The 22,563-nt window shown below is 46.2% G+C and overlaps 1 protein-coding gene across 1 annotated transcript; it reads left to right on the top strand.

Moving 5' to 3' along the window:
* The first annotated feature begins 2,625 nt into the window (after positions 1 to 2,625).
* LOC114603385 (guanylate-binding protein 3-like) lies at positions 2,626 to 21,544 on the top strand. Its single transcript, XM_077932188.1, has 11 exons — positions 2,626 to 2,795; positions 6,875 to 7,083; positions 8,042 to 8,169; positions 9,954 to 10,063; positions 12,052 to 12,254; positions 14,459 to 14,701; positions 14,911 to 15,191; positions 16,133 to 16,345; positions 17,825 to 17,927; positions 19,080 to 19,273; positions 20,059 to 21,544. Exons 2-11 carry the CDS (start codon positions 6,894 to 6,896, stop codon positions 20,272 to 20,274), a joined length of 1,881 nt encoding a protein of 626 aa, XP_077788314.1. The 5' UTR covers positions 2,626 to 2,795; positions 6,875 to 6,893; the 3' UTR covers positions 20,275 to 21,544.
* Positions 21,545 to 22,563: the final 1,019 nt, after the last annotated feature.

Here is a 22,563-nt window from a genome sequence, read left to right as displayed (position 1 = left end):
AGACCTACATTGGCTCCCAGTACGTTTCCGAGCACAATTCAAAGTGTTGGTCCTGACCTTTAAAGCCCTAAACGGCCTCGGTCCAGTATACCTGAAGGAGCGTCTCCACCCCCATTATTCTGCCCGGACGCTGAGGTCCAGCGCCGAGGGCCTTCTGGCGGTTCCCTCATTGCGAGAAGCAAAGCTACAGGGAACCAGGCAGAGGGCCTTCTCGGTAGTGGTGCCCGCCCTGTGGAACGCCCTTCCAGCAGATGTCAAAGCGATAAACAACTACCTGACATTCAGAAGACATCTTAAGGCAGCCCTGTTCAGGGAAGTTTTTAACGTGTGATATTTTACTGTATTTTTGGTTTCTATGGATGCCGCCCAGAGTGGCTGGGGAGGCCCAGCCAGTTGGGCGGGGTATAAATAATAAATTATTATTATTATTATTATTATTATTATTATTATTATTATTATTATTATCTCAGTACCACTCACAGGTTTTGTGTTGGGGAGCCATTATCTCCCAAGGTTAGGATACCATGTTAAATCTTAAAACTAAGACAAGGAACTAGTCGGTTCTCAGTATGACAGTTGAGCAAGCAGACGCAACTGCCTCATTTGCTTGTGAAACAATTCCTCCCTTGAGAAAGACTTGTGGTTACAGCTAATTGCGGCTAAAAGGTCACCTCTTTGGACTGCCACGGCTTTCCCCATCAAATGCAGACCCTGAAATTTGTTTAAAGAGTGTCTAGTCAAGTTAAAGGAAGGCGGGAAGTTATGAGTGTGGTTGGGTGAGGAAATAGTAAAAAGTGAGGTCAGAGAGAAATGAAATGCAGAAAAGTACAGGATTGCGGCAATTCTGAGGACGCAAGGTGGGAGACAGGCAGAGGGGTGCAAAAAAGGGAAGGGGGAAATGAGTGGCTGCTGGCTCCTGCCCCATCAGGGCAACATTTGGGGGCAGATGTCCAGGGCCCAGGGCCAGGCTTGCTACTGCAAAAGACTGAGGGTGTGTGTTCGCATTACTGCCTCAAAGTGAAGTTGTTGAGGGTTTTTTGTGTGTGTGCATTTCTCATCTCTCTTTCTCTCTATCTCTCCCTGTTCCTTTTTATCTGTAAAAGAAAATAACAAGCATTTGAAACATTCAGAAATAATAATTAAAATCAACCATAATCTAAAACCAGATTAAAACACATGACAGCCGGATATTCAATATGCTCATAGCCCCCCCTCCCAGGTTGGTCACCCCTGTTCTGGTGCCACAGAATAATTTTGCACGCCACATCAATCTGAGGTGCAGGGTTCAATTTCCATGGAATGAGGGTCAGTGGTGACTGTGGTGTCTTTATGATATATGGTTTATTTGCATATATAAGGTAAAGGACCCCTTGATGGTTAAAGTCCAGTCAAAGGCGACTATGGTTGCGACGACACTCATCTTGCTTTCAGGCAGAGGGAGCCAGCATTTGTCCACAGGCAGCTTTTTGGGTCATGTGGCCAGCATGACTAAACCGCTTCTGGCACAACGGGACACCATGACGGAAACCAGAGCGTACCTTCCTGCCGCAGTGGTACCTATTTATTGCTTGCACTTGCTTTTGAACTGCTAAGTTGGCAGGAGCTGGGACAGAGCAACGGGAGCGCATCCTGTTGCGGGGATCCGAACCGCTGACCTTCTGATCGGCAAGCCCAAGAGGCTCAGTGGTTTAGACCACACCACCACCCCATTTGCATATTTACCTATTTGTGTACACGCCCACCCACCCTGACAACAGAAATCAAGCATGGTTCTCCTTCCCTGGCTTCCGCCTGAAGCGCCTGAAGGCTGCTTCCAACTCTCACACATGACTCTGCTGCGCCTACCAGCCAGGTGAGGGAAGGGGGGGCACCCATTTGGCACAAAGCTACTTCCCTTTGTTATAGGTAAAGGGACCGCTGACCATTAGGTCCAGTCACAGACAACTCTGGGATTGCGGCGCTCATCTTGCTTTATTGGCCGAGGGAGCTGGCGTACAGTTTCCCCAGTAAGTCACCAAGAAGATGGCCTGGCTAGTTCATAACAGATTTTAACCCTTGCTGTGGGTCTAGGAGCCCAGGAATTAGGGCTTGGGCATTATGCAAACTACTAGTAAAGGTAAATCGCGGACAACTCTGGGGTTGCGGCGCTCATCTCGCTTTACTGGCTGAGGGAGCCAGCGTACAGCTTCCGGGTCATGTGGCCAGTATGATTAAGCCACTTCTGGCGAACCAGAGCAGCGCACGGAAACGCCATTTATCTTCCTGCTGGAGCGGTACCTATTTATCTACTTGTACTTTGAACAAGTAGGTTGGCTTTCGAACTGCTAGGTTGGCAGGAGCAGGGACCGAGCAACAGGAGCTCACCCCGTCGCAGGGACTCCCCCCCCCAAAAAAAAAAACTCACAACACTAAAATCCCACAAAAGCTAGGCATATATCAAGTTCATAAGTTTATTGTTCTAGCCAAAGTCCACAACAAACTGGCGCCAGGCAATAATAATAGATTAATACAAAACAGCGTCCATAAAAGGGCATACATAACTGGCAACAGTTCAGAAACACCCAGATCCGTGCGTGAAGATAAATAAAAACTCAGAAAGGGAGGACGCGGCTGGCGCTGCCGGGAACTCTCCGCTCTTCCTGGAATCCTGCGCTTACAATCAGGGGCTGCTTTCACTTTCACTTCCTGGTCGCGAACAAAAGCCCCGCTGAGCAGGCGAGGAGCCAGAGTTAGCGGGGTCGGCGGGAGAGCGCGCGGGAGGTCTGGGAGCCAGAGGCCGCTGCTGCTGTCGAGAGGTAAGGAGAGCGACCGGGCCACATTTCGGGCGGACCCCGCCGTGATCCGCAGTTGCGCCGCGATCCCTGTTGCTGAACAGCCGCGGAGGCGGAGCTTGGAGAGCCACCTCCTCGTTTGCCTGCTGCGAGAATCCACACGTGCAATCCCAGCCCTCTTTACCCGGGAGTCATCCGCGTGGCATAGGTGCCAACTCCCTGGGGCCCTGGTGGGTGCGCCATCGCCCACAAAATTCCCCATGAAGGGGACCGGGCACCCACAAATTTCGGTGCCAGGGTCATTCACGCTGCATAGCACCCACGGCCCCGGGGCCAAGTTGGCACTCCTGCCCCGTGGGGTTAAAGGAAAGCTTCCTTCAGAGTAGACGTTGCACCGGAAAATTGGGAACCGCTGCGCTCCTGCGCGAGAGGAGAGGGGGAGAGCCGTCGCCGTCTGGTTTACTTGCGAGTAGACGCGCGGTGGATCGGTTTGCTGGTGCACATGCAAAAGCAGAGCAGCGGCGCTCACGGGGCAGCGAAGGGCCGGTTGTTTATTCTGGGATCCCCACCCGAGCTAGTTTTAGCCAGCCATTTGGAGCGGCGCCGAAGCGAAGCTCTTTTTGCTTACGAGGTGCTGCCAAATGTCTCCGCGCGTCTGAGGCTGGTTTAGCGCCAAGCTGCGGGGGGGGGGGGGCGAGGGGCGGCGGCGATGAGCTAAGGAAAGAGGTTCTAGCCAGGGATGTCAACTTCAATAAAATTGCGGGGGTGGGGTGGGGAAGGTAAGCCTCGCACCACATAAACGGTCACATGGCACGGCGCACGCACATCGTTTGAATGGCAATGGGGGGGGGCGCGACCCCTCAAACATTTTATTTCGGGGGGCGGGCGAAGGGACCTCGGCCCCCTAGGATTTGGCTCCAATGATGCTAACTAAGAAGATGAGTTTTGTGTATTTGGCACCATTACCCCATTGGTTGGGGCGTGTCTCGTGAGAATCGGCCTGGGGATTCCCACACGAACCCTCTGCGGTTTGTGGTTTTGCGCGATGGGATGGAGGAGGTTGCTTTGCAGGCTGCAAAGAGGCCAGTCAACCTTCCGGGTCCTCTGTGTGTCTCTGGGCAAGCAGGGCCTCGATCCTGAAACTGAAGCAAGTTTTAGCTGCCCCAGTAATTATCACAGGGAGGGAGGGAGACCCCACGAAGCTGGTGGTTTTGAGGTGTTTCTCGAAACACGGGGCTCCCCAGAGATTCTTGGGTGAGAAGTTTGCTCAGAACATAGTTTCTTCCTAACAATAACAGTAACAGAAAAAATTGTTTGTCTAAATTGTATGCCACCTTTCATTTCCAATAAAAGCCATGGCAATTTACATAAAATTAAAAATATTAAATCATCATCATCATCATTATTACTACTACTACTACTACTGTAACTTCAATATGTGTGGTGTTTTGCAAAAGGTTAATTCCTTGCCTTGAGGATCTTACAGTCTAAAATATGACGCAAGAAAAACGAAGGAAGAGGAGAGAGGTGAAGGCAGAGTTTATAGGGAGAATGCTATTTTAATAATTTCAGGGCCACAAATGCAGGGATGTGGACCTGCAACCTTCTAGATCAGGGGTCAGCAAACTTTTTCAGCAGGGGGACAGTTCCACTGCCCCTCAGACCTTGTGGGGAGCCGGACTATATTTTGAAGGAGGGAAATGAACGAATTCCTATGCCCCACAAATAACCCAGAGATGCATTTTAAATAAAAGGACACATTTGAGTCATGTAAAAACACACTGATTCCCGGACCGTCCATGGGCTGGATTTAGAAGGTGATTGGGCTGGATCCGGCCCCCGGACCTTAGCTTGCCTACCCATAGAATCATAGAATCATAGAATCATAGAATCATAGAGTTGGAAGAGACCACAGGGGCCATCGAGTCCAACCCCCTGCCAAGCAGGAAACACCATCAGAGCACTCCTGACATATGGTTGTCAAGCCTCTGCTTAAAGACCTCCAAAGAAGGAGACTCCACCACACTCCTTGGCAGCAAATTCCACTGTCGAACAGCTCTTACTGTCAGGAAGTTCTTCCTAATGTTTAGGTGGAATCTTCTTTCTTGTAGTTTGGATCCATTGCTCCGTGTCCGCTTCTCTGGAGCAGCAGAAAACAGCCTTTCTCCCTCCTCTATGTGACATCCTTTTATATATTTGTACATGGCTATCATATCACCCCGTAACCTCCTCTTCTCCAGGCTAAACATGCCCAGCTCCCTTAGCCGTTCCTCATAAGGCATCGTTTCCAGGCCTTTGACCATTTTGGTTGCCCTCCTCTGGACACGTTCGAGTTTGTCAGTGTCCTTCTTGAACTGTGGTGCCCAGAACTGGACACAGTACTCCAGGTGAGGTCTGACCAGAGCAGAATACAGTGGCACTATTACTTCCCTTGATCTAGATGCTATACTCCTATTGATGAGGCCCAGAATTGCATTGGCTTTTTTAGCTGCCGCGTCACATTGTTGGCTCATGTCAAGTTTGTGGTCAACCAAGACTCCTAGATCCTTTTCACATGTACTGCTCTCAAGCCAGGTGTCCCCCATCTTGTATTTGTGCCTCTCATTTTTTTTGCCCAAGTGCAATACTTTACATTTCTCCCTGTTAAAATTCATCTTGTTTGTTTTGGCCCAGTTCTCTAATCTGTCAAGGTCGTTTTGAAGTGTGATCCTGTCCTCTGGGGTGTTAGTCACCCCTCCCAGTTTGGTGTCATCTGCAAATTTGATCAGGATACCCTTGAGTCCATCATCCAAGTCGTTGATAAAGATGTTGAATAAGACCGGGCCCAAGACAGAACCCTGTGGCACCCCACTAGTCACTCTTCTCCAGGATGAAGAGGAACCATTGATGAGCACCCTTTGGGTTCGGTCAGTCAGCCAGTTACAAATCCACTGAGTGGTAGCATAGTCAAGACCGCATTTTACCAGCTTCTTTACAAGAATATCATGGGGCACCTTGTCAAATGCCTTGCTGAAATCAAGGTAGACTACATCCACTGTGTTCCCTTGTTCAAGATGACAGAATCATGGAGTCAGAGAATTGTAGATTTGAAAGGAACCCTGAGGGTCAGTGCAGGAATCTCAACAGGTGGTCCCCCATCCAAATCGAAACCATACCTGGCCCTGCTTAGCTTTGCAAATTCGTCAGCGGTTTTGTTGCTGCGCCCCATTAAGGCAATAAACCAGTTGTTCAAATGGTAATAAATATAATATCTTGGCAGTGTACCATGAAATCATTAAAACTTCCAGAAATTATAAATTCATGGCATACAGAACAAATGGTCAACACTGAATCAAATTTATTACCTAAATTTTTTAGTTGTGTTTTATTAATGGATTTATTTGCACATTGCTTGTGCACATTATAAATCATCTATCTTATGTTCACTGGTGGTGGTGTAAATATGTAAACTTTTTTTGGCAAAGGGAGTTTAAGGAAATAACAGAAATCACTGGGTTAAAGCTGACCGAAAGTCCAGAGGTAGCATTATTATCTATTTACAATGGGGTGGAAGGTTCACAGGCTATGAAAGACTTGCTTACAAATTTATTGACAGCTGCACGAATTACGATAGCTAGGAAGTGGAAGGGGCAAGCAGAATATAAAATGGAAAAATGGTATAAAGAGGGGTGGGTTATAGCTATTAATGATTAAGTAATATGTGCCATTAAGATAAGATGGGGAATATGCAGGAGAAATGATTTTGAGGAGATAGGGAGAGTGTTTGTAGAATTTATACTGTTAAAATGAAAGGGGTCAAACCATCGCAAGACGTGTTGAAATTTTGGGATGTTAGATAGTTGCAATGGAATGGTCTCGGGGGTGGGGTGCACATTTTTATTCTTATATATTTGTGATTATTACTTTGTCAAAACAAAAAACAAACAAACAAACATCTCTCTAAATATAAATAAATAAATAAATAAATAAATAAATAAATAGCATCTTTCTGATTCTTCTGGCTGCTGGATCCATGCAGCTCATATTTTTGATTCATAGGTGTACATGAAATATATCCCATGGTGACTCTTCCTGGTTTTCCACCTGTCTCCTACCCCAAACAGTACTTTGAGGTTTAGAGCAATGGCGCCTGAAAGCCACATGTCTGAGCCCATCTGCCTGATCGAGAACAGGGACAGGAAACTCTTTGTCTGTGAAAAGGCCCTTCGCCTGCTCTCCGAAATTCGCCAGCCGGTGGTGGTGGTTGCCATTGTAGGACTCTACCGAACGGGCAAGTCCTACCTCATGAACAAACTAGCTGGCAGAAACTCAGGTGAGAGAGAAAATTGCAGTGAACCCTGGAGAGGGAGGGGAGCAAACTCTACATTTAAGTGTTTTATGCTCAAATGGGGGGGGGGTGTACCACAGAGTGCCCTTCTGTGCAGAGAGAATCATGTAGTAACTTATTCCAAGCACAATTCTGGTGCTGACCTTTAAAGCCCTAAACAGCCTCGGCCCAGTATACCTGAAGGAGCGTCTCCACCCCCATCGTTCAGCCCGGACACTGAGGTCCAGCGCCAAGGGCCTTCTGGCGGTTCCCTTACTGCGAGAAGTGAGGTTACAGGGAACCAGGCAGAGTACCTTCTCAGTGGTGGTGCCAGCCCTGTGGAACGCCCTTCCTTCAGATGTCAAGGAAATAAACAACTATCTGACTTTTAGAAGACATCTGAAGGCAGCCCTGTTTAGGGAAGTTTGTAATGTTTGATGTTTTATTGTGTTTTTAATATTCTGTTGGGACAGGAGCAACCCAGAATGGCTGGTGAAACCCAGCCAGATGGTGGGGTATAAATAACAACAACAGCAGCAATTCAAGGCCAGTTAATGTGTTGCAAGGCAACAATGTGGACACAACTTCCACAGGAGTCCAGCATGCCTCTAATCCTAGTTTTCCTGGTACATCTCTTTGGAAAATGTAGAACATTAGTAGAGTATCTGATCTGCATGTATAAGTTCCCAGGTTGAATGTCCCTAGTCTGAAAACCCTGGTGAATTGCTGTCAGTCAGGGTAGACAATACTGGGTTAGATGGGCTGATTCAGTGTCAGGAAGCTTTCTAGATTCCTAAACAGAAGCCCACTTTTCCTACCACCCCACCCCCCTATGTGGGAGAGGGAGAGGGAACTGATGTAAGAGCATTCCAAGAGAAAGGGCGTCAGCACCATTCCCTGATCTTACTAGCTCACATGATTCCGGTTTCCTAAATCCTGAAAATTTGCTTATCTCCATGGTTAGGTTTTCCCCTGGGTTCTACGGTGCAGTCAAAGACCAAGGGAATTTGGATGTGGTGCGTCCCTTACCCTGGCAGGCCTGGTCAAACCCTTGTGCTTCTGGATACAGAGGGACTAGGCGATGTGGAAAAGGTAATTCTGAACTCTTGGATGGTGCACCTGTTGAATTTCTGCCTAGCATGTATGGGCAAAGGACATAACAGCATTTGTGACAGGGCCAGGTGCAACATACCTGCCACCGTACCCAGCTGCTGAAGGATCATTGCCAGGTATTTGTCTACAGAACCAGAAAATGCACACATCAACAGAGATAAATGTTTTATACATTCAAAGTGCAAGTCTGAGGCTGAAACCAGGTCTCGGCGAAGGGACTGTGAAAACAAGCAGGTGTGAGGCTGCCGACCTCTTTGTAAACTACAGGAAAGCCCCAAGTATGACTAATTATTTTGGCTGCTGGGGTTTTGATGGCTCAGCACAATTTATGTAATTTTTGGAATTTCCAGTCAGTTGAAGTTGAGAGCTGGAAGAAGGTCTATAGTGTGAATCTGGTGCTTGTTGCTTTCCCATCCACAATGGTATGGGATAGCAAAGGACAAGCTCGAGCCTACATGAGCAAACATCGCTACACCAATGGTATTTCTCAACTTCCTTGCACACTTGTGCTTTAGAGTTGCCACTTTGTTTCTGGCAACAATAGTGTCGGCCTGAGGAACAGAAACTGTTTAGAGAAGTTTTTAATGTTTGATGTTTTGTTGTATTTTTAATATTCTGTTGGAAGCCTCCCAGAGTGGCTTGGGAAACCCAGCCAGATGGACAGGGTATAAAATGATGATGATGATGATGATGATGATAATAATAATAATAATGATAATAATAATAATAATAATAATAATAATAATAATAATAATAATAATATAAATTAACCTTGGGAAGCTTTTCTCTGGAACAAGTGTTGGGCAAAGCTTTCCCTGCTTGATTTTGACGTGACTAGCCTAGCTGCTGTTAAAAACCCAGAATCGGGGCTCAAAGGAAGGGAGTTTAGGGACAGCCCAGCACCAACAGCACTTTGGTTCTCAGTAGTGCAACTGCGTCAGTGGCAGTCCTTAGCCCGCTAGGCCAGCTTTCCCAGGGCCAAGTAAAAGCAACAAATAACTTGAGAATGAATCAGTACTTATGTGTTGTGCAGCTCAGTTGGTTAGAGCGTGGAGCTGATAATGGGAAGGTTGCAGGTTCGATCCCCGTATGGGACAGCTGCATTGTATTCCTGCATCGCAGGGGGTTGGACCAGATGATCCTCAGGGTCATAGAATCAGTTCTATGATTCTGTGAACAATATTTGCAGCAACACTGCGGTGGAAGGGGAGAAGCAGAACCTAACAGCTTTCTGTGACATTAACATCTGAGAGAGTGCTGGAGGTGAAATAGTTAAACAGGTTACCCAATCAGGACCCAGGGGCTTGGAGTCAGAGGGATTATAAAACCAGCTCTGGGAGGGTTGGGGGAGTTTGTTGGGAGTTGGGTGGTTGGTTGGAGTGGGAGTGAGTTGGGATAGAGTTTGTGGGTAGGTTGAGTTAGTGTAGCAAAATAAGCGGAGTCAGGAACAGTTAGGGGCTAGGAAGACAAGTAAATATCTGAGAGGTGGTTTAGTGAGTGAGAGCAGGTAGTGGAAGTTATAGGTCTGGATAGGCACCCCATGAATGTAATTGACTGATACTGTTTATGAAACCACACGCTTGTTAAACTGCAATAAACAAACAAAAGTTTATGTTCCAATTTAACCCTGACTGGACTCAGTATTGTCCCAGGTAGGGCTTGGGTGTTGGGAGCGAGAAATAAAGTGGTGCCACAGGGATCAATAGACGGTGAAATGGCTGGGGACCCTGTGTGATTGCCACACTTTCTTCCTCCTTTCTTAGGGCGACACTCAAAACGACACCTGGATCTTCGCTTTGGCTGTGCTCCTGAGCAGCACCCTGGTCTACAACAGTTTTGGTGCCATTGACCAGCAAGCTATGGATCAGCTTCAGTATCCTTCCCAAGCACTAACTCTGATTTTCATTTGCTGGAGGGAGTTGGAGGAAGTCCTGTATTGGCTCTCTCTCTTTAGGACATTGCCTCTTGTTACTCGAGAGCAGTAGGAAATATTTTTCAGCCCAGGGGCCACCTTATTTTATGTGCAACCTTCCAGGGGCCATGTGTCAGTGGTGGGTGGGACCAGAGGCAAGAGTGTGCAGAACAACGGGTACAACTCTAACCTTTGTAGTGTTAGGTTTTCATCCTTTTTTGGTATTGTGACCCACAAGTCCACAGAGCAAGCCAGCAGTAAATCATACCGTTCAAAGTTGGTGATAACTTAGAAGAGGAGGAGTCAGACTGGGAAGAGGAAGTCTCAGAAGATGAGGAGGTTATGTTAGCCCCAAAATGGAAAACGAGTGAGGTTCCAACCAAAGAAGAATGACAACTTACTTGACAGAATATTCACAACTTGCAGGCTTAGCATACAGAGTAAGAGAACAAGAAGAACATACAGTTAAAGAAGATTGGAAAATGTTTATTGAATATATGGAAAATAATTGTGCCCAGCTGAAAACGCTGGCAACATTAAGTTAAATTCAACAGTGTAAATGAGTTTTGATGGATGCAATAATGGTAAACTGAGTGGTATAGTTTTTTGTACAATATGCAGGGATTTAAGATATGTAAAATGAACCATGGAAAGAGAAGAGAAGTCATTGATATCTTAAGGATGTAAAATGAGAATTTGAAATTGTAAAACAGAAAATTTAATAAAAATTATATACATAAAAAACAGAAAACAAAAGAAGATGAGGAGGTAACAGGAAGAATCTGTGGCAGAGAGCAGTCCACAATCAAAGGCAGAAGCCAAAGCCGGCGAGTGGGAGGACACCAAGAGGAAGATGAGTCAGGTCAATGAAAAGTCACAGGAGTCTCCCCATCCTGCTGCTACAATCTTCCCTCCCCACTTGCCTCCCAGAACCAGAAGAGGGCTGAAATGGGCAGAGCAGTGGCAAGTTGCATGCAGGCGCAGTCTCTGATTGTTTGGGGAAAGCCCTGGAGAGGAGGGACCTAGACTGCTGTGGGGAGGCGGGGACTTTCAGTCTCAGCAATGGAGTCATGGGGCAAGACCTACTGGAGGTGAGCTGCTGCGCTCCTTTGGCCTGACACTCAACCAAGTCCATGAAGATCCTGCTTTTGCTAATAAAGAGTTAACTCGCAACTTTGAACATCTTTGACATCATTTTTCTAAAACTGCCATCCATGTGCCACATAAAGTTGAAGGGCTTTTCTCTCCTGCTGTAACTTTGTTTTCCTGTGGCAATAATTTCAAAGCAGGCCACCTTTGGGGGCGGAGTGGGGGGGGGGGGAAAGAGGCATGGAAAGGGCACGTTGTGAGGAAATAATCACCACAAATGCAGCTGCATGAGAATTTGTTCTGCACATGCAATGGAAAAGGTTAATGAGATGGTGCTCCAAAATATGCAGCAGTTTAAAGGTACAGGACCTTTCTCATTTGCATCGAACTATCTGTTCTGTGGGACACGGGTGGCGCTGTTGGTTAAACCACAGAGCCTAGGACTTGCCGATCAGAAGGTCGGCAGTTCGAATCCCCGCAACGGGGTGAGCTCCCGTTGCTCGGTCCCTGCTCCTGCCCACCTAGCAGTTCGAAAACACGTCAAAGTGCAAGTAGATAAATAGGTATCGCTACGGCGGGAAGGTAAACGGCGTTTCCGTGCGCTGCTCTGGTTCTCCAGAAGCGGCTTAGTCATGCTGGCCACATGACCCAGAAGCTGTACGCCAGCTCCCTCGGCCAATAAAGCAAGATGAGCGCTGCAACCCCAGAGTCGGTCACAACTGGACCTAATGGTCAGGAGTCCCTTTACCTTTATCTGTTCTGTATTGCATGACTATTGCATGGTGGGGGTATTTTGAGGGGCTGCTTGTTCTCCCCCTGTGCAGGCAACTGGTCTCTTGATTCCTAAACCTGGCCAACAGCTATGTGACAGAGCTCACGGAGCGCATCAAAGCCAAATCGTCCCCCGGGGGCGGCAGTGAGGGACTGGAAGACTCTGCTGAGTTTGTCCGCTTCTTCCCAAGTTTTGTCTGGGCCTTGCGGGATTTCACCTTGCAGCTGGAGCTGAATGGGCGCTCCATCACTGAAGACGAGTATCTGGAACATTCCTTGAAATTAAAGAAAGGTACTGACAGTGGCGGGCGAATTCAATGGCTTCCCCCAATGAATGCCAGGAAGTGCTGTTTGTTAAAGGTGCTGAGGTGTTGGGAAACTACTCTTCCCCTTCCCAGACTACAGAGTTCCTTGGGAAGGAGTATTGGTTGTTAAACCACTCTGGGAATTGTAGCTTTTGGGGGAGATTAGGGGTCTCCTAACAACTCTTCGCACCCTTAACAAACTCCAGTTCCCGGAATTCTCTGGGGGAAGCCATGACTGGTCAAATTGGTATCATAGTGCTTTGAAGTACAGTATTGTGTGAATGTGGCCTTAGTTTAATACCAGTCTAGGTGTGTTAACGTCATGTCTTTACTACCTAGCAGAGTCGTGTTTCAAAGCACGTTTGATGTGTTTACACATCACATTTATTTGAAACAGTTGCAGCTTTCCTCTGCACAAAATTCCTCCCAACAAACCACAATAAAATACAGTATATAAACTGTTTCAAAGGGGTAGCCAAGTTCCTCTGTTGCAGCAAACACAACGGAACCTTGCTAACTTACTAACAGCTGTAGGAATAACTGAGACCACAGGTTGAATGTGAGTGAGCTGTGCGGAAGCAAGCTAATCGGCTAGCTTGGCAGAGCCTCTTTTATTGGCAAAAATCAACAGTTGCAAAGCAGTAGTGAAACCACTCTGAACTTTAACATATTTCCATCTAAGCACATTCCCAGCATTAGCAAATACACATGACAGCAGGTGTTTCCCTCAAATGTCCCCCCCCCATACTTGATAACACCTGCTTTCCCTGCCATGCTCCAGCCAAGCGAAATGTCTAAGCAAACAGTTTGTGAAAGGACAACAAGGCAAAAGGTCAGGGAAAGCAAGCGTAGCATTGACATGCTGTGGCACGTCTTTGTGCGAGGTTTGCCTTTGCAAAACAGAGCGTTACCCCCACAAACAGCCAGCTCTGGTAGGCTGCAGTCAGCATGGACATTGCTTAGGGATGATGGGAGTTGCAGTCCCATGACACCTAGAGGGCACTAGGCTGGCTAACCCAGCTTTGTAACTTGCATGTGTGTATATATCTGCCAACTTGGGATAACATTCCATGCACCTGAGAGAGTAAGCTTATGCCATAACATACTTGCTAGTCTTTAAAGTGCATGAGACTGTTGTTTTTAGCATATATATTTAAAAACACTCAGAATTCATAATGCATCTGAAATTACTAGTTGTTGCTTAAAACTTAGAAACTTAGAAACTCGTGTCTATAGGCTTGCCATCTAAAGTAAGATCTAGTAGTCAGAATGGGGGGGGAAGCAAGGAAGAGCGGAAAGGGTTGTGCGCCTATGTACTTAATAAGGATAACCATGAAGTATAGTATGCCTTCCCTTCTGTAGTATGAAATATCCACCTTGCTCAAATCCCACTTTTTCTCTTCCATGTTCCAACCCACTGGTATCTTTGCATTTCCATGTGCCATTTCAGATTTACCCACAAGCTCCCCATCTCCTGTTAATATTTGTACTGGTACTGTATTTGTTAGAAAATGTATTTTACAAAGAGTGATTTGTACTGGGGGAAAGAAAACCTATGTAATGTAACAGCTGCAGAATCTTGTGACTCCGATTAAGGTCACAGAAATGCTGACTCATTGCCTTGATGATTTGTTAAGTCCCTTTAAAAGTGAGTGTGTTTCTTATATAGGAGGGGAGGGAGTTGGAGGTTGTCTTGTTGTTGTTTCATTGACCAACAACAACAACAACAACAACAACAACAACATGGGAGTGTGGAAACTTCAAGCAGATGCTGTGTCTGGAGGAGTTTGTGAAGACAGACAAATCAGCAACTCAGCGGTTCTCAACCTGTGGGTCCCCAGATGTTGTTGGACTACAACTCCCATCATCCCTGAGCTCTGGCCTGGCTAGCTAGGGGTGATGGGAGTTGTAGTTCAACAACCTCTGGGGACCCACAGGTTGAGAAAGGCTGTCTTACTGCTATGAAAGAGTTTTTGAAGCAAGAAGCAAAAAGATCCTCTCTTGGGCTCAAATGCATTGTATTGGACTTTATATGCACAAATAATACTGATTGTTAACAGCTGCCACCCTGCAAGTAAAGAGTCATCTTCAGAGTCCTGGTTCTGGAGGCTACTTCATCATGAAGGCTTTGAGGGTGAAACCCCTGCATGACTCAGGAAAATAGCTAACATCTCCATCATCTTCTTTCCAGGCGATGCCTCTGATGTTCAGCTGTACAACCTGCCTCGCAAATGCATCCGGATGTTCTTCCCCACTCGCAAGTGTTTCATTTTTGACAGACCCACTACTAGGAAGAACCTGCCCCTTCTGGAGTCGATGCAGGAGAGCCAGCTGGATCCCGACTTTGTGGAACAAGCCGGCCACTTCTGCCGTTACATCTATAGTACATCCAAGGAAAAGACCATCCCTGGAGGACACCTTGTCAATGGCCGCTGTGAGTCCTGGTAACTCTGTAGTCCTCCTCAGACTAGCTGGTTGGCAGCTGGATGGCCCTGTGCACCTGCCATAATTGCCCCAGGGAGGAGCTTGGGATCTGGCCCGCCATCCTAGCTACTTGGTTTTGCATTGCAATGGGCCACTGTGAGCACAGGCAGTTCAGTGTGCCCTCCCATAACCAGCTCCTTTTCTTTTTCCCCCTGGTAGTGCTGGCGAACCTAGTGACAACCTATGTGGACACCATTCGCAGTGGGCAAGTGCCTTGCATGGAGAGCGCAGTGCTGGCCTTGGCTGAGATTGAGAACTCGGCTGCTATCCATGATGCTACTGTGCGCTACAGGGAGCTGATGGATCAAAAGCTGAAGCTTCCTACGGAGACAGTGCAGGAGCTGCTGGGGATCCATGCCGAGTGCGAGAAGGAGGCCCTGCAGGTGTTCCTGGCTCGTGCCTTCAAGGATGACCAACAATGGTTCCAGGTGGAACTCATGGTAGGTTGTCCCTTGATATCTTCGTGTTAAGAGGTGGTACATTGAGAGTGTCGGTCTGGTTGCAAAACAAACATGGAGCAAACATGTTAAGCCTGGACGGTTGGAGAACCACTTGGATTTGTATGGCTCAGACTAAAAAGGCTTGTCTTGGCTTATTTGTTGGTTTGAAATGATATTTATATGTAGTGTACATTGATTTTATTCAGACTTTTTTTAAATGAATTTTTAAATTTTGTTTTACAAGTTCATTCACAGAAAACTATTCTTGCAAATATTAAAATTTAACACAAGATCATTTCGAATCCTAGGACTTCCTTCTTCCTCTCTGTGGGTTCATTGAAAAACTTTTCCAGCTGTCCATCCAATTTACAGTCCTCTATTATATCCAAAGTCTATACAGTGGTACCTTGCATTGCATACGCTTCAGGCTACAGACGCTTCAGGTTACAGACTCCACTAACCCAGAAATAGTACCTCAGGATAAGAACTTTGCTTCAGGATGAGAACAGAAATTGAGCAGCGGTGGCGTGGCAGCAGCGGGAGGCCCCATTAGCTAAAGTGGTGCTTCAGGTTAAGAACAGTTTCAGGTTAAGAACGGACCTCCGGAAAGAATTATGTTCTTAACCCGAGGTACCACTGTATATCATTGCAAGAGTTATTCAAGAGTTCAAGTGTTTACAGTGGTCTTTCAAGTACAATCTATATTTGTCCCATTCTCTGTTGAAGTTTTGATCCTCTTTCCTTAGTTTTTCCTTAGTTTTACCCAAATATTCAGATTTTTGTCCACCACACGGGAATCTTTGGGTGGAGGGTGGTTAAGAAATTTCTTGAACAATTTTATTCTGAAAATAAATCTGTGGCGCACAAAGTCTGTTCTCCCAGACTAGAAATGTTTCAAAGTGCTTAGCTATGTCTCAGCTTTATTTTGTTTGTGTTGCCAGAAAACCATGGACCAGATGAAGGAGGGCTTCTGCCAAAAGAATGAGCAGGAATCTTCAAAACTCTGTTGGGCTGTGTTGATGTCCTTGTCTGGGGAGCTGGAGGAAAAGATCAAACAGGGGGTTTACTCCTGTCCTGGCGGTCACAAGCTGTTTTCGGATGACCTGAAGGAAATGGAACAGAGATACCACCAAGAACAGAAGAAAGGAGTGATGGTGAGGAAGGGCAAGGGCTGCTAAATGAACATTTTAAAGGGGTATTGTAATGTTTCTGGGGAGCTCGGCTGATTGGAGGGTGGGGATGCACTCCAAATCATGGTATTCTCAGAATTCAAATTGCCAAAACCTGAAACACATTTCATAGGTGTGGCTGAAATAGGTGCAAAGTTCATATCTGAGTACCAGAGCTGAAGATGGGGTACTGAAATTGTGACTGGGGAAACCCAGCCAGATGGGCAGGGTATAAAACAACAACAACTCTTGCTACACAATTGCACCATTTTTAAAATTCTGAATCCATGAAAAATTAAGGCTTGTCTGACTGCAGTCTTAATAGCTCATTGTTCAACCCGGTAGCAAACAGAAAGGCATACAGCTGAAACAAGCTCAGATTCCTGGTCCAGTCGAGAGACATATAAAAAGTAGACTGGGAGAGAGATTGTGGGAGGTTGTTCTGCTTCCCCCAGCAATGTGCCTGAGCTTCCCGATTTAGGACCTATATAGATGTGACACAAGAAGTCCACAGTGCTTTGAATTTTACTTAAAATCAATTGCTAGAGATTGCAGATTGGAGTAGAACACAGTGGCACTGAGAGATCCTTGCGTTATGGGATATTTGGAGGGCTGTTTAGATCAGGAAAGCAGATGACCTTTTCTTCCATCCTGGCTGCTCCGATGTGATGTGCAGTCCCCAGCAGTGTTAAGTAACTTTCAGAATGCTAGCAGATCCAGTCACAGGCATCCCTCAACATATCTGCTTAGGCTCTTAGAGGGCCACAATTCTAGGGGTGAATAATACAGAGGATGCGGGTAGCGCTGTGGTCTAAACCACTGAGCCTCTTGGGCTTGCTGATCAGAAGGTCGGCGGTTCGAATCCCCACGATGGGTTGAGCTCCCATTGCTCTGTTCCAGCTCCTGCCAACCCAGCAGTTCAGAAACATGCCAGTGTGAGTAGATAAATAGATACCGCTGTGGCGGGAAGGTAAACCGCGTTTCCGTGCGCTCTGGTTTCTGTCACGGCGTTCCATTGCACCAGAAGTGGTTTAGTCATGCTGGCCACATGACCCAGAAAGCTGTCTGTGGACAAACGCTGGCACCCTCAGCCTGAAAGCAAGAGGAGCGCTGCAGCCCCATATTCACCTTTGACTGGACTTAACCGTCCAGGAGGAGTCCTTTTGTAATAGAAGAAGGAAGTCCACAACCCTCAGCTGCAGGATGAGATCTACTTTGTGCCTGAAATGAAATGGGTGCCTGCCAGGGAGTCAAATGCCATCTGGGCCATCTATCTTCTCGCAGTCCATGCTTCAGACAGTCTCCTTTCCTCTTTACTATTAACATCACTGCAGAAATGTTCATGCATTTGTATTTCTCCTTTGTTACCTTATTAAGCAAAAATGGGAAACTTGAAGCACGCTGGGGACCCAATCTGTTTTAGCCGGCCTCTCTTCATTCACTCTGCTGACTCTTCTGTTGCAGGCAGAGACAGTCCTACAGCAGTTCCTCAAGGAGAAGGAGAATGTCAGCAGAGCCATACTGCTAAGTGATCAAGCTCTGTCAGAGAAAGAGAAGGAAATGGCAGGTAAGGGGATGGGAAAGTAACATGCATGGGGCTCCCTGGTCAACAATGTGGCTCCCTGGAGGTCTTCCGCTGGGGCCCATGAAGACTCTGGGCCTCCCCACATGCTGCCCACTTGGTCATGAGGTTTTGGGTGTGGTTATCTTTTTACCCCTTGAAAATGACATAGAAGCATGTTGGAAAAAGGGACATTTTCTCCCACTTTCTCTTTCAGTTCTATGTGCTTTTCAAGCTGATGGTATAGGGCTGTATATAAATTTTAATAATAATAATAGTAATAATAGTAATAATAATCTGCTTGCAGAAAGCTTTTGCAGAGGTTTGATTAGATCCAGCATTTGTTAAGCATTTATTGCGATTTGTTTATGACATTTTGAACATTCATCCTGACTTGCTTGTAGGGTGCTTATACATTTTCCCTTTTACTCATTCACATCCCACAATTCTCAGTTCAATTGCCTGTCACTTTCCTAACAGCAGAAAAAGTTCTTTTTCAGGTTATGGACATGCCAAAACCCAGAAGTACCAGAACGGGTTACTTCTGGGTTTTGGTGGTCGTGCATGCGCAGAAGCGCTAAATCGCGCTTTGCGCATGCCCAGAAATGCTGAATCACAACCCGTGCATGCACAGATGTGCCCCTGCGGGTTGCGAACACTGTGGATTACGAACGTGCATACTGCACGGATCACGTTCGCAACCCAAGCATCCACTGTATTAGGAAATTTAGGTTTGCACATTCAAGTAAATTAATGAATTCTGTTGCCCTAGCGCAAGAATTCCACTTAAAAAACTTTTTCTGCTGTTAGGAAAGTGACAGGCAATTGAACTGAAAATTGTGGGATGTGAATGAGTCTGTAACCCGAGGTATGACTGTATTCACTTGACTCCGTCCCACAAACTACTGCTCTGGAATATTTATTTCTGCTACAACTTTTCTAGTTGTTTTGGGGCTTCCTACTTTCTCCAAATACAGATATGAACGGTATGCAGGGCCACTGAGTATTAACAAACTTCAAGCAGTAATTCTGGCCCCTTTAACCCTATTTTAGCCAAACCCAAACTCCATAGCAGTCAGTAACCGTAGAACAATATCTTGTGGCTCTGCACAAACACCTGCGGTTATTCGTTCTTCCTTTTTTTCATTCCTGGGACAGAGGCGAAGGCAAAGGCTGAAGCTGCACAGCGAGAGCAGGAGATCCAGAAGCAGAAGCAAGCTGAGCTGGAACAGAAGATGGAGGATCAGAAACGGAGCTACGAGCTGAACATCCGTCAGCTGGAGGAGAAGATGGTGAAAGAAAGGGACAATCTACTGAAAGAGCAGAATATGATGATGGAGAGTAAACTCAGGGTAACTATCACAGGCCCATCTTGGGCCTCTTCTCTATTTGCAACTTGCAAACACAAGAACGCTAGTTTGGGTGGTTCTGGAGTTCTGTGCTTCCTTACAAAATGGATCAAGTCAGGCTCAGGGGAGTGTTAGCCCTCTTCCTCACAAGCCCAGGGCCCCTATCTAATTTAGTTAGCAGTGTTTTTCCTGGTCAGGCATCCTTGTGAGACACACTCAGCTGTGGAGTGAAGCTTCTGGGGTTGGAAGGAAGTTCGTCGTGATCTGAGCCATCTCCTTGACTGTCAAGTCGCAGACAATGATGTTAAAAACTTAAATTCCATTCAATTATATGCCTTCTTTAGAACACCAGAAGAAAGCTTTTGGCTTTCAGTTTGGCTGAAAGTATTCTTAAGCACGGGACACGGGTGGTGCTAGGACTTGCCGATCAGAAGGTCGGCGGTTCGAATCCCCACGATGGGGTGAGCTCCCGTTGTTCAGTCCCAGCTCCTGCCAACCTAGCAGTTCAAAAGCATGTCAAAGTGCAAGTAGATAAATAGGTGGGAAGGTAAACGGCGCTTCCGTGTGCTGCTCTGATTCGCCAGAAGCAGCGTAGTCATACTGGCCACATGACCCGGAAGCTCTACGCCGGCTCCCTTGGCCAATAAAGCGAGATGAGCGCCGCAACCCCAGAGTCGGTCACGACTGGACCTAATGGTCAGGGGTCCCTTTACCTTTTTATTCTTAAGCACACCGAAAGCCGAATCACACCCCTTTGCTTTTGATGTGAATGCTCTCTCTTTTTACAGGAGCAAGAGGCTTTGCTGAAGGATGGATTCCAGAAAGAAGCAAATCGACTAAATGGGGAGATTAATCAGCTGAGACAACAGACTGAAAATATCAAGAAGCCATCTTGGTTTGCCGGGGTGTTGGGTGGTCTGGTAGATGTTGCCACATGTTTTTTGCCTGGTATTATCCCCAGACTTGCTGGATCGCTGGCTTCTAACTTCATAAAGCGCTTGTGATCAAGCAGGAAAAGGCCTACAGATCAATTACATTTGTCATGAGACAGTGGTGGTGAAGGCATCCTCTTCTATTTCTCCCCGTGTCAGTTTCAGTCTCAGTTTATTAACTTTTCTAGTAAGGCTGTTTCCCATACTACTTGATACCAGTGTTCCATGTTTATTCCTGACAGGTCCCTCCAGTGTCTGCCTATGATGTTTCTGGCTGCTGAGAGTAGGTGGGCTGTTATAGTGTGAGTGGGTATTGCTATCTTGGAAGATGTTTAGTAGGGCCAGTTCTGGGGTGACTTCTAGTACCTGTTTAGTTATTTTGTTTCTTTCTTGTATGACTGTTGTCCAGAAGAATTGGGTCTGAGGGCATTCCCACCACATGTGGAGGTATGTGGGTATGTGCCTGTGGAGGTCCAGCCTCTCCAGCATTTTGGCGAGGTTCCTGGGCATATCAGCACCAGTTTCCGTGGTGTTAGGTACCATCTGTATATTGTATATTGTGGATACCATCCCCTTGCTATGTTCTGTTGTTGTTAGGAGAAGGTTTTTGAAGGTGGTCAAGGGCCTAGTAGCTGTTGATTTTACTACTGGATTGTTTAAGAAGGCGTGTAGTTGATGGTGTGTTAGCCAGGGCATTTGGGTGTCCCCTAGCTTAGCTTCTGTTGTTCCCTGAAACACCCACATATTAATATATTTGCCAGGATTTCCCCACCCTCCCCATCGGAACTGACACTTCCTTTTTCTTCTTCCCTGACATTTGTATGATTAAGTTAATAAGCAAAAAGGAAGCTGTAAAAAAATTCCACTTGCGAGTGGGAGGCAAGAATGTCTTCCAAGAGTGTATTGAAGATGCAGATTGTGTGCAGATTTCCTTGAACACCTTATAATAGTGCTGTATTTGTCAAAGGCAACCTCTTTAAAGACAAAGCCAGTTAGGTACTTGCATGCCTGTTGCCTACGAAGAACTTTTTGCCATACAGTGCCTCAGGTCACATGAAAGCCGCTATGATGAAGAAAGCTGCTGTGTTGATGTAGCCTGAGTGCCATATTGCAGTATTAGTAGAGTGATGCTTACCACAGACTTGACCTGATAATGTGGTTGGGTGCAGATTGTAAGCGAATGGAAGCTTACAAATTTGACCGTCACATTTGAGGGTAGGTTTAATTGCTGGATTTGAAATATGCCTGTTTGCTTTGATCTTGTACTGTACACTTGTTGTTGTTGTTGTTTATGTGAATAAACATCTGGCAAAATAATAAAATAATTCTGGAGTTCACAACATTGTATTTTTAATTGTGTGTTTCATTAAATTTTCTTGTGGCGTGGGAGAATAGGTGCCTTATTTATTTATTTAACTTTTTTCTCCCAAGGAATTCAAGGTGGCATACTCCTCACTGAATCTCCGCAACAGCCCTGTGAGGTTGGTTAGGCTGTGAGCGGCTTTGAATGCCCCATGGTCATCAGCCAAGTGTCGTGGTCATGTGGGGATTCGAACTCTGGTCTCCCAGGTCCTTGTCCAACACTCTTAACCACTATACCAGCCTGGACAAAGATGTACAATATCCAAGAAAATGTCATGCTATCTGAATTTGCTTTTTGTAACAGCCGTGTGCCCCAAATTCTACTTATAGGCCCCAGCACCTGTTTTCCAGTCAGTCAGAAGCACAGTGTTTGCTGGAGAAACCCTGGCCTGATAGAAAGTCTCAAATCTCACATGCAATGGGGCCAGAGTTTGAAGCCAGGGTTGACTCCCAATCTGCAAAAGGTGAAGAGGAGTTTCTGCACCGAGGCGAAGTTGAGTTATATCAGGAGCAGCAAAGTGGGAGGGTAAGACATAGGGCTTGTGCACAGCAGAGCAAAAGGTTCTTTAGCTTGTAAGTTTCTTGTTCTAGCCAAAGGCCATGCCTAACTTCTATTAGTATTAATAAAATAATACAGAACATATGTCCATAATATAAAAATTCATAATATAAAAAATGACTTTGCCAAGTTCCTGAGCATTAAAGCACAGTTTCCCTTGTGCATTCATGACAGCTCCAATTCTGATATTATTTCGCCTTTTTAAAATTCAGTTTGCCAACATCCACTGTACTGGCATTTTCTCCCATTATGAGATCCTGTTGGTCTGCACCAAATGCGGTCGCCTTATACTCTTCTGGCCAAATTTTCATTAAATAACAAAGCGAGGGACAACCCCTTATACATATGATACGTGGTCCTAATTATATTGACAGAGATTGACGTCTCACGTCAATTCCTCATTATAAGTTGGCTATATGAGGATGCCCTCACTATACGGA

The sequence above is a fragment of the Podarcis muralis genome, chromosome 7 (genome assembly GCF_964188315.1).
Source record: "Podarcis muralis chromosome 7, rPodMur119.hap1.1, whole genome shotgun sequence".
Classification (NCBI taxonomy): domain Eukaryota; kingdom Metazoa; phylum Chordata; class Lepidosauria; order Squamata; family Lacertidae; genus Podarcis; species Podarcis muralis.
The sequence above is the reverse complement of the archived record's forward strand: the minus strand, read 5'-3'. Positions and strand labels throughout refer to the sequence as shown.